The following is an 11,669-nucleotide window of genomic DNA, read 5'->3' as shown; positions in this document are numbered from 1 at the left end:
CTAGAGTACAGTTACTTATACTGGAGTACAGTTACTTATACTGGAGTAGTTACTTAAACTGGAGTACAGTTACTTATACTGGAGTATAGTTACTTAAACTGGAGTACAGTTACTTAAACTAGAGTACAGTTACTCATACTGGAGTACAGTTACTCATACTGGTGTACAGTTACTCATACTGGTGTACAGTTACTTAAACTAGAGTACAGTTACTTAAACTGGAGTACAGTTACTCAAACATTAGTAAAGTTCTATAAATACCTCAGCAGGAGGGAGGCAGGTTGAACTCCTGCTCTTTCTCAAGCTGAGCTCCTCCATCTTCACCTTCTCCTCTTCTTCTTCCTCCCTCCTTCCTTCCTCCTCCTCCTCATCGTCGTCCTCTTCCTCGCCACAGCAGCACCTCCTCACCCACCACCCTTCCTCCCTCACCCACCGACACCAGTCCTCCATCTTCTCTTCTTCCTCCTCCTCTCTCTCCGTCTCTTCAGACTCACATGGTTCAGGACAAGCAAACAGGGTCTCATGACTGCCTCAGAGTCTCAGACCAGGACAACAGAGTCCATTCAGCTCAGTGGGGGTGCTGCCCCCCAGAGGCCACGTCAGGAACTACAGCCTGGATCAATACTCAGTAAACCAGACAGCACTGATCAATACACAGGTAGTAAACCACAGAAACATACACTGTAAAAAAAATCTTATTATCATTAAAGAAGGACTTGTAGGAGTAACAGAGTATTTTCACAGTGTCGGAGTACTTTTACTTTAGTAAATAACCAAAGTACTTAATTCTTCTCTGGTTGTTGCTCTTGTATTAAAATAAAAAAGACAAAAGAGTCAAAAGAATAAATTTAGTTTGCCTTTTATTTCTGCTCATCTGGACACTTTTTCTGTATTGACATTTGTTTGTTGCTTAGTTTTCATTCTCTCTTCATCTCTTCTGATCACATCTGAACCTCTTTAATTATTCTAAGTCTTTATATGTACAGTATATCATGGAGACGTGAAGCTCAATGAAACATAAACGATGAAGATGAAGCGTGATTATTTACAGACTACGTTCCTTGTTGGTTCTAGTTTCAGCTCAAATCTGGTGTTAACATGTAAAATCATTCAAAAATGTCTGAAATAAAAAATATACATCCAGTTTGTTTGCATTAAGTCCCAGAAACCTTTAAAACATAACTACTTTAACATTATTATTACGAACTATATTCTAATTATTAACATTTACTCTGTGATCTAAAGAAAAACTATGTTTTCATGTCAGGACATCAAATAACGTTGCGTCGTCTTCAACCAGAGAGGACAAAGACGAGACTACTTAGAAACTAAATATGAACGTTCAGTGTCCGTGAAAGAAGGAAAACAGAAGAAAAAAATACAAGTTCATAACTGTAGTTTAAGTACATTAACTGGTGCCATGAAGTATAAGTACACTCGTTCTGACACAACTGTGCTTGAGTGAATTCAATCAAATGCTTCAGTCCGGTCCGGATTGAGTCCGGTCCGGTTTATTCTAGTCCGGTTTAGTCCAGTCCGGTTCAGTCTTGTCCGGTTCAGTCTAGTCCGGTTTGGTCCAGGACGGTTCAGTCCAGGCCAGTGTAGTCCAGCTGGTGTAGTACAGGCCGGTGTAGTCCAGCTGGTGTAGTCCAGGCCGGTGTACTCCAGACCGGTTTAGTCCATTCCGGTTCAGTCCAGGCTGGTTTTCTGGGGCAGTGCAACATGTTCGTGAACCAGATCCGGATCAGTAGAAGACCCCGACATCGCCACATTCAACGAAGATTTTTCCAAGAAATCTGTTATCCTTCGGTCCCTCGTCGTCCTCCTGTTCTTCCTCGTCTTCCTCCTCGCATTCTCCTTCAAAGATGGCGGTCATGGGGGCGGCGTAGCGGCAGCAGCGAGAGGCAAAACGGCGGCTAGAGGAGCAGGGGGGAGTGAGGGAACGATGCCGCATGAAGGAAGAGGAGGAGAGGAAAAAGAAGTGGGAGGAGGAAGAGGAAGAGGAGGAGGTGAGGAGGACGTGATTCGGTGTCAGATCCCTCTGCCCCCATCCGAATCCGATCATGGAGAAGTTCTGGGGTAGTTCTGAGGGACGGGACAAGCTGGAGGGTTGGACTGGAGGTTGAACTGGACGTTGGACTGGCGGCGGTGGCGGTAGAACACTGTGGAGTTTGGCAGTAGTTGCCGAAGAAGCAAGTTTGCAAAGTTGCTCAACGGCCGAGATTCGAGAAGACGAATCCCACCGACTACCCTTCCTCAGCAGCAGGGCCTTAAAGCTCTCACTCCTCACTGAGCTTTGACTTCTAGGAGCTGCAGTTCGAGGCCTCGGGCGAGGCAGGGGGGCAGTGAGGGTGATCGGACGGGAGACAGAAGAAGAGGAAATATGATGACTATCGTCTTCTGAATCCCGTCTTCTGAGCATCTTCCTTTTAGACCTGAGACAAACACAAAGAGACGAGTCACATTCCTGTTCTGGGTCAAGAACATGAGACAAAATCTACCGCGTTCAAAATAACAAGATCTAAGGATGAAGGACGGATTTGTTACGAAGCTTCCAGTTTAAAGCTTAAGGAAGCTGGAAAAAACTAGAAGCACCAGAGTCAGGGAACAAGACTCAGCTACATGACAAGGATGCTTTCTATTTGGGCAAGAAAGTCAGTGAACAAGGAGACAGGAAGCTTCCATTTTGGGAACAAGGACACTTTTTATTTGGGGAAGAAAGTTAGGAACAAGGAGACAGGAAGCTTCCATTTAGGGTACAACACGCTTCCTACTTGGGGGACAAAGGAATGACTTAAGGATATAGATCTAGTTAAACTAGACTCCTTCTACGACACATTCAGGACGGGTCTTTACCTTTGTTACCTGGACATTCATGCTGTGCCTTCCCATAATGCACTGCTCCACAGAGGCAGAGGGAGGAGTCAAGCAGACATGTGAGAGGAGGCCGATTGGTCGGTACAGTGACGATGTGTTTGTGTGACCTACCTGTGGATGACGGCGAACAGATCCTCTGTGGTTCGTGGTCGACCGGACTCGAACATGTGATCTGCTGCAATGCTGACCAACATATCTTCAGAGAAACAAAGACACAAAGTCAGAGATTAGAATTAAAGATTCCCTGTGTTCTTGACTACATACTGTAGCATACATACTACTTCATATAATACATATTACATACTGTAAATATGTTGCCAGGACTGGCTAACTCAGAAAACTCCAGTAAACCCAACTTACCATTGGGAGGTCCTCCGGCCGTCTTCCTCCTGTCTGCTCCCTTCTTCCCACGCTCGTCCTCATCTTCCTCCTCTTCCTCGTGGATCAGCAGGTCTAGAAGCGACTTCTCCCCCTGCATGCTGTCGGTGGACAACGCGCTGCTGAGGGAGCACCTGCTCCGACCAATCGGAGCGCAGGAGCTCTCAGAGTCACTGGCGTCTTGTTGGCGTACCGTCGTCATCCTTGCTCTCTGACGCGTTCTCTCTTTTACGTCTCGTTCATCTCCGGATGAGGATGAAGACGATGAGGATGATGAGAAGGAGGAGGGGGAGGGCCTCATTGTCGACATCATCAGCAGTTGCCTGCCTGCCCTCCTCTTCCTCCTCTTCCTTGCTTTGTCTTTTTTCCTGGTGGTTGATGGCGTCATCATAATTGGTGCCTTCATCCCCGTCTCCTCCACCATCTCCTTCTCGTTTTCCTCTTTATCTTCAGCCAGCGACGACCTCATCATGTTCGTGTGAAACATATTCTCAGTGTCCTGATAAGTTCTAGTCTTGATGATCCAGGGGTCTGTGGTCCCGAAGGTGCTACAGGTCTCCGAGGGACCACAGTTCCCATACATACCCATGGTCCCCAGGGTGCTACTGGTCTCCATGGTGCCCCGAGTTCCTGAGGTTCCACGGTTCTTGGTACTCATGGTCTCATCCATAGAGTGTGGTGCCCCTTTTATACTCCGGGTCTCTGCGATACCCACGATCCTCGAGGGTCCACAGTTCCCATGCATGCCCATGGTCCCTAGGGTGCCAGTGGTCTCCATGGTGTCCCGGTTCTCAGTACTCGGGGTGTCATCCATAGAGTGTGGAGCCCCTTTGATACTCTGGGTCTCTGTGATACCCATGTTCCCTGAGGGTTCACAGTTCCCATGCATGCCCATGATCCCTTGGGTGCTACTGGTCTCCATGGTATCCCGAGTTCCTGAGGTACCCCAGTTCTCCAAGGTACCCATGGTGCCATTTAAAGTGATCCCAGCGGTCCCAGAGAGAGGTTTGGGGGTTTCGGTTGAGCGATCTGGCTTCTTGTGCAAAACCGGTGGCTTCTGTCTGTGAGGAAAGCCAACAGGTGAGTGTGTGGTGATGTAATCATGTGTCTTTTCTACAGGCAAAGTCGTGCGAGTCAGGTGATTTGGTGAGGGTGTGCAGAAGGAATCAGCGGGATGCTGTGATTGGCTGTTGAGTCCAGAAGAAGACGCCGTGATTTGTCCACTGCTCTTCTGTCCTCGTCTGTCCTCAGGGTATGCCGTGAGACCCAGAATGCAAAGATCGGGCTTCTTTGGCAGGGTGGGCTTCTCTGGGGAGTGGAGTTTCCTCGGGCTAGCGGTCCTACAGACCCCATTATTCAGTTTTATTCCACTAAATACTGTTGATTCATCAGCTGCATCGTTCCACATTTCAAAATTCTTCTTTTCGTTTGTCTCCACTTCCTCTTTGCTGTCCAAAAGTATCCTCCTATTTTCTGTGCGAGACTCTTGTCTCGTTCCAGAGAGTGTCCAATATGAAGCGTCTGTGTTTCCCTGTTTCCTTGCAGCCTCAGTTAGCTTTGCATCTGCCAACACTGGAGCTGTGGCCTGTTGTTGTTGCAAAGAACGATGTTGGATGATTGTGTTGTTGTCGTTATCGTAAGATATTTTTACCCAGGGACTGTCAGGACTTGCTAGTGTAGCATAAATGTCTGACCCTTTCTTCTGTGGTTCGTTGTACCGGATGTCATGAGGAGTTTCGCTATTGGTCAGCTGAGGCACAGAGCTTCTCTGGCTAGCTGTGCTAGCTACAATGCCCTGTGGATCATTGTAGGGTGTCCTGACGTCATGTTGTGTTAGGCTGTGGTAATCATGATCTGATCTGCGTGCAGGTTGCTCTTCCTCAGCGATAGCATTACTTTTTAAAGAAATAGTTTTGTTAGCTTCATTGCTACCTAGACCACATGCAGCATTTTGTGATCCAGTTCCAGGTAGCTTAACATCAGCGTTAGCCAACACAGCACCATCTGGATGAGCTTCTTTGCTTGGTAGGTCATGGACGGTATTAGCATGGTTAGCATCAGTTAGCATGGTGCTAGTGAGCAGGCCTTCCTGGTTCTTGACGGAGCGAAGCTTGACACCCTGCAAAGCTTGGGTGGTGACCAGGGGGCGGAACGTCGTGGGCACCTTAACACAGCGGCCTAGGGGGGTGAGGGAGGAGGCAGGGAATGAGGGGGGAGCAGGTAGAAGAAGGAAGGGAGGAGGTGCTGGTGGAGGTAAAAGGTCAGCAATTGGCAATTCGGAAGAGGGAGGAAGAGGAGAAGATGCAGGTGGAGGGAAGTCGTTTGATGATGACACCAAAGAATGATGAGAGGTCTGCCTGATGGCGTAGGAGTAAGGGGGAGGAGGAGGCCGAGTGGGAGGTGGAAGAGGAGGAGTTAGGAGGGATGAAGGTGGGAGAGGAGGAGGAGGCGGAGGAGGTAGAGGTAGGGATGAGGGTGGGAGAAGAAAAGGAGGTGGAGGAGGTAGTGGTAGGGATGAGGGTGGGAGAAGAAGAGGAGGTCGAGGAGGTAGAGGGAAGGATGAGGGTGGGAGAGGAGGAGGAGGTGGAGGAGGTAGAGGGAGGAATGAGGGTGGGAGAAGAAGAGGAGGTGGAGGGAAGGATGAGGGTGGGAGAGGAGGAGGAGGAGGAGGTAGAGGGAGGGATGAGGGTGGGAGAGGAGGAGGAGGTGGAGGAGGTAGAGGGAGGGATGAGGGTGGGAGAGGAGGAGGAGGTGGAGGAGGCAGGGGAGGGGGTAGAGGGAGGGATGAGGGTGGGAGAAGAGGAGGAGGAAGAGATGAAGATGAAGGAGGAGGAGCAGCAGAGAGTTTGTTGACGGAGGAAGCAGGCAGGCAGCACTGAGGAAGAGGAGGAGCTGGGGGAGGACACTTGTGAATGGGGGAGTAGAAGACAGGAGGCAAAGGAGAGGAACACTCTGGTAGAGGAGGAGGAGGAGGATGCTTGGCAGAAGAGTCTAAGGAGGTGCAAGAGGAGAGGAAGGAGGTGGAGCAAAATGAGGAGGAATGGGAGGAGAAGAGTGAGGACTTCCTCTCTGGTACCGGAGGCTTTGGCCTCCCTTCGCCCTGAGAAGTTGTCCTGGACATGGAGCAGACGGCGGTGGACAGGGGAAAGGAGGACGAGTGTAAAGAGGAGAAGGGGGAGGTCGGGGGGAGGGAGAAGGTTCCAGGAGAAGAGGGGGAGAGAGGGGAGGACACAGGAGTGCCAGGAGTGGGAGTGTTGGACTGGCTGGAGTAGCCACTGGAGGGCGAGGCGAGGCGCTGAAGCTCAGCCACCGAGGAGGAGGCTGGTTGAGGGTTGGGAGTAAACCTCAGCCCCTCCTCATGTGAGCCTGGTGACGCAGGAGTGGGGGCGTGGCCATGTGAGTGGGCGGGGCTTGGCGGTAGCTGCTCAGAAGGAGGATATTCAGCGGTGTCCTCCTGGTTCAAAGGTTCAAAGGTCGTCACTGTTCCGCAGTTGAAGCCACTTTGGTGCCGTTTGGTGTTACTCCGGGGCACCCAGGGGTCATGGAAGATCTGGTGGGTTGTGGGTTCGAGGCGGGAGTTCGGTTCTGGCCGGGAATCGGAGGAGGAGGAGCGGGGGGGTTTAGTACAACCCGGCCGGCGCCTCAAAGAGTCAGAGCGCAACGGTGGAAGAGGCGGGCGCTTGGACTTGCAGAGGGAGATGCTGCGGATGTTTGAGCGAGAGTAGGAGGAGGAAGTGCTGAACCTCCTTTTCTCCTGGTTTAGCAAAGGAGAGGAGGTGATCTTCTCTGGGGTGGAGCGACCGGAGGAGAGCAGGGGGTCACAGTTCCAAGCTTCCCCAGAAACACATCTCATCTCATGGGCGATGGCATTCCAGTTGCCCCTGGTCCGGCCGCTGTGGACACTTGAGCTGGGCGAGAGGGGCTGGTAGCTCCAGGTCTCCTCATCGTAGGAGCTTTGGGAGTCCTGCTGGGTCAGGGTCCGGTCATCCAGAGCCTGGTAGCTAAACCGAGACGCCGAGTCTGCGATGGAGGAAGAGGAGAGGTAGTGGGAGGAGGAAGGAGAACTGCGATGTTGGGCAGCCTCATTAAGGGGCTTATCGCTGGAGTAAGACCACTCCGACTGCAGGGCACGGCTAGGGGTGCTGGCGAGGCAGGAGTTGACGAGGGAGGAAGGGAAGGAAGAAGAGGAGGAGGAAGGTGACTGGGGGATGACTCTGGCAGTGGGGTCAAAGGGCAGCATGGGCTGGAGGTCGCTGGGGAAACCCTGAAGATCCTGAAAATAAAAGAAATCTTAAGAATCCTTTGTTTTAATTACAGAGATACTTGTGACCATGAGTTCTCCTTCACTGACCTGACAACAAGAAGAGGAGGCACTGAGTGTCCTGTAGGAGGCCTCAGAGTTCAGAGAGGAGTTGGTCACCAGACTGGGGAGGCTATGGACCTCCGAGGAGGAAGAGGAGGACTCAAGGTCGTGACAGGAGTCAACAGGTAGGGCGGATGTGAGGGAGGCCATGAGGCTGGACAGCCCTCGACCTCTAGGAGCTCGGATCCTCCTTGCTGATGAATGCACTTCCTCCACTCTAAGCTCTCCCATCTCCTCCTCCTCCGTTCCTCCCTTCTGTTGGTGGGCAGAGGAGCAGGAGGACACAGATCGACCCACAGTGGAGAAGTGACCGGGAAGATCCAGAGAGACCAAAGGCAAGTCTGGAGAGACACAAGTTCAGAACAGAGGAGATAAAGGTAGGAAATGTTTGTGCTGCTGTCAGGCTGCACAACCAGCTGTGCTCCCAGTAGACCACACAACACTAACAACACTATAAAAAATCAGTGCAATAATTACACTCTGCAATAAACAATACTCAATCTGTATATATATTTTATTTTTAGTTATATTTAGTTATTGTGGATTTTCGTACTTTTTTTACTAGTTAATATTCTTTACTGTTTATTACTTATTTATAATACTTGCTGCATTTGTTTCTTTTTTACCATGTATCTTGTGTCCACTTTGCTGCTGTGATCCTGTAAATGTCCCCACTGCAGGACTAATAAAGGATTATCTTATCTTATCTTATAAAAGAGGTGATGGGTGGATGATTAAGTGGAGCTCATACCCAGAGTCCGGCTGACATCATCAGGTATCCCAGTAACCGTCTGGCGGCGGCTCAGGTTTCGGGGTCGCAGAGACATCGAGTCGTTGTTAGAACCCTCTTTTCGAAAACTGGCTTGACGATCAAAACTCTCGCCTTAAGAACGAAAACAACAATGAAGATACGGTTCAAGAATTTGTCGTTATCAGTTTAATTGGTTCCAAGTCTGACTTTAGTCTGAGTCAAGGTCCAAGTAGAGTCCAAGTCATTTGGGCTTCAACTCCCTCTTGATACTTGACTTGGACGGGTCAAGTATCAAGTGGAGTTTCAGTCCCCAAACAAATTTCAAGAAGAAGATGAATATCAAGTCCAAGTCTGAGTCGAGTTTAGAGTCTAAGCTCAAGAACGGAACAAGAGTTGAATCTGTGTTCTGGGTCTAGTTTCTGGGTCAAGTACCAAGTCTGAGTCCAGTTGAGTCAAAGTCTGAGTTGAAGCTCTACTCCAAGTTGAGACGTAGTTAAATCCCAAGTCAAAGACCAGATCCAAGACAAGTCTTGAGTCGAGTCTTAAATCCAAGTCAAGTCCCAAGTCTCAGTCGAGTTAAGGGTCCAGATTCAGGTGCAGAGTTCTGAGTCAAGAGTGAAATCTAGATCTCAGTCCAGTCCCCCACCTGTTATATTGATCGGGACTACATGAGCGGCGACCGTCTCGGCCTGCTGCCTCATCCTCTCCTCTGGTGTTGGAAGCCGGGGGAGCGGCTCCACCTCCAGGTTGAATGTTGGCTCGTGGGCGGAGCCAAAGACATCCCAACAGGAGGTGCGGGGGACAGGGTTGAGGACCAGTGGGGTCAGAGGTCGCGTGTTGTGCAAGATGAACTGCTCGTCTTCGTCTGAGAAAGCTGAGGACTGAGTACACAAAACACGTTTGTTAAGTAAGAGTTCAACTCAAGTCTAAATCTGGTACGAGTTTAACTCTAGTTCAGTCTAGTCTACTTTAGTTCTATCCATGTCTACGTAAACCCTAGTTTAGCTTAGTCTACTTCAGTCTAGTTCTATCCATGTCTACCTGAACTCTAGTCCATTCTAATCTAGTCTACCCTATTCCATTCTAGTCTTGTCTACTTTAGTCTAGTCTACTTTAGTCTAGTCCATTCTAGTCCAGTCTACTTTAGTCTAGTCCAGTCTACTTTAGTCTAGTTTAGTCTACTGTAGTGTAGTCTAGTCCATTCTAGTCCAGTCTACTTTAGTCTAGTCTACTTTAGTCTAGTTCTATCCATGATTACCTTTCTCCTCCAAACTGAAAACCTGAAACAAACTGAGAAGCAGGACTGAGAGAGAAAGTTCAGAATTCTGAACCTCTGAGAGGACGAAACCAGAAGGAGAATAAAACAGGAATTATTCTAAACATTATTCTGCTTTGAGTGCTTTTAATAAATGATAATACTTTATATAATAGCAGTATTGTGGTAAAGTAAAGGATCTGAATACTCTCTCTCTACTACTACAATGATGAAGTACTTTATGTCAGATGTATTCGTCTGTTCAGCCTCATTAATATTCATGATTCTGTGTGTGTGTGTGTGTGTGTGTGTGTGCGTGAGTGAGTGTGTGAGTGTCTGTGTGTGTCTGTGTGTGTGTGAGAGTGTGTGTGAGTGTGTGAGGGTGTGGTTGAGAGTGTGTGTGTGTGTCTGTGTGTTTGAGAGTGTGTGTGAGGGTGTGTGTGAGAGTGTGTGGGTGTGTCTCTCACCATCCTCCTGCTTTTGTCCTTCCACCCTCTGCGGGCCGTGCTGCCCTCTGATTGGCCGAGGCCAGAGGAGGACGGGTAAGGGGCGGGGCTCTGAGGGCTGTAGCCATGCTGAGTCAGCCCATTACACGCTACACTCACACACACACACACACACACACGTACAGAAGACGTTAAAGATGTTCATACAGTTTATATTCAATCAGAAAACAAGAGGTTATAAATCAATCAATGATCCAGTCGTTTGTTTATATATATATATATATATATATAATTAATATGTTTTTTCTTAGTTAATCTGCAGTAAATCAATAGATCAGCAGACAAGCTGTGAGCTCATGATGCTGATTGATCTTAAATCAATCAATCAATTAAGTTTAAATTCAGCAATAATCTCTGGACGAGATCCTTTGTCTGGAGCACTGCAGAGTGTGTGTGAGTGTGTGCACGCTGCAGCTCTCTGCTCTCAGTGTTCAGTAGTAGAATTAATCAATTAGACAAGAGTTAACAAAATAAGAGCCTTTAAATGTCTGTTTCTTCATTATTTAATGTGTCGAATGTGATTAAAATAACTGATGTGATAAAAAGGTTTAAAAACTTTCAGATTCAATCTGATAACTCAGTTTAGTGCTTTTGTTGGGGACTACTTTCAGCGGCGGATGAATCCCCACGCTTTGATCAGTATTTCTACGATAATAAATACATATAATAAACTACAGTGTGTGTGTGTGTGTGTCTGTGTCTGTGTGTGTGTGTGTGATCACCTGAGATGCTGCTCTCTGCTGACCTCTGACCTCGCAGGTCATTAGCAGGGATGAAGAGCAGACCCTGCTGGGGCTTCTGGGTAGTGTAGTGAACGGACCACCTGCTGTCTCCGTCACCTGAGAGAGAGACAGAGACAGAGAGAGAGACAAACAGAGAGAGAAAGAGACAGACGGTGATGATGAGTCCTCAAGGTGACAGAGACACAATGCCAGAGGGCTTTTATTTTGAAGGAGCAGCAGGATTGATTAGCTGTGGTCAAACGAGTCATCAAACACAACACAAAACATCAAACATGTCACGAGTCATCAAACACAACACGAGACATCAAACACATCACGAGTCATCAAACACATCACATCATCAAACACGACACGAGTCATCAAACACGACAAGTCATCAAACACGACACAAGACATCAAACGCGACACGAGTCATCGAATGTGACACGACACATCGAATGCGACACGAGTCATCAAACGCGACACGAGTCATCGAACGCGACACGAGACATCGAACGCGACACATCAAACGCGACACATCGAACGCGACACATCGAACACGACACGAGTCATCAAACACGACACGAGACATCAAACACGACACGAGTCATCAAACACCACAAGTCATCAAACAACACGAGTCATCAAACAACAGGAGTCATCAAACACTATACGAGTCATCAAACACGACACGAGACACAAGTCATCAAACACAACACGAGTCATCAAACACGACACAAGTCATCAAACACGACACAAGTCATCAAACAACACGAGTCATCAAACACGACACGAGTCATCAAACACGACACATCAA

General features: G+C 48.5%; 2 protein-coding genes across 2 annotated transcripts in view; both read right to left on the bottom strand.

Moving 5' to 3' along the window:
- The window catches only part of LOC116400276 (cyclin-dependent kinase 15-like), a 10,589-nt gene extending 10,139 nt beyond the window's left edge, over window positions 1-450 (bottom strand). Inside the window, exon 1 of the mRNA XM_031878048.1 lies at window positions 434-450. Within this exon, the coding sequence (XP_031733908.1) occupies window positions 434-450 (17 nt within the window). The remainder of the gene's footprint in view (window positions 1-433) is intronic.
- Window positions 268-11,669, bottom strand: part of LOC116400283 (mucin-17-like) — a 15,726-nt gene continuing 4,324 nt past the window's right edge. Inside the window, exons 4-12 of the mRNA XM_031878057.1 lie at window positions 10,853-10,969; window positions 10,092-10,219; window positions 9,016-9,250; window positions 8,370-8,501; window positions 7,607-7,959; window positions 5,971-7,528; window positions 3,238-5,670; window positions 2,989-3,073; window positions 268-2,435 (exon numbers count right to left, since the gene is read on the bottom strand). Of these exons, the coding sequence (XP_031733917.1) occupies window positions 1,745-2,435; window positions 2,989-3,073; window positions 3,238-5,670; window positions 5,971-7,528; window positions 7,607-7,959; window positions 8,370-8,501; window positions 9,016-9,250; window positions 10,092-10,219; window positions 10,853-10,969 (5,732 nt within the window). The 3' untranslated portion in view covers window positions 268-1,744. The remainder of the gene's footprint in view (window positions 2,436-2,988; window positions 3,074-3,237; window positions 5,671-5,970; window positions 7,529-7,606; window positions 7,960-8,369; window positions 8,502-9,015; window positions 9,251-10,091; window positions 10,220-10,852; window positions 10,970-11,669) is intronic.

This window comes from Anarrhichthys ocellatus, unplaced genomic scaffold (genome assembly GCF_004355925.1).
Source record: "Anarrhichthys ocellatus isolate YVR2014 unplaced genomic scaffold, GSC_Weel_1.0 scaffold159, whole genome shotgun sequence".
Lineage (NCBI taxonomy): Eukaryota > Metazoa > Chordata > Actinopteri > Perciformes > Anarhichadidae > Anarrhichthys > Anarrhichthys ocellatus.
This window is presented reverse-complemented; position numbering and strand designations above follow the sequence as displayed.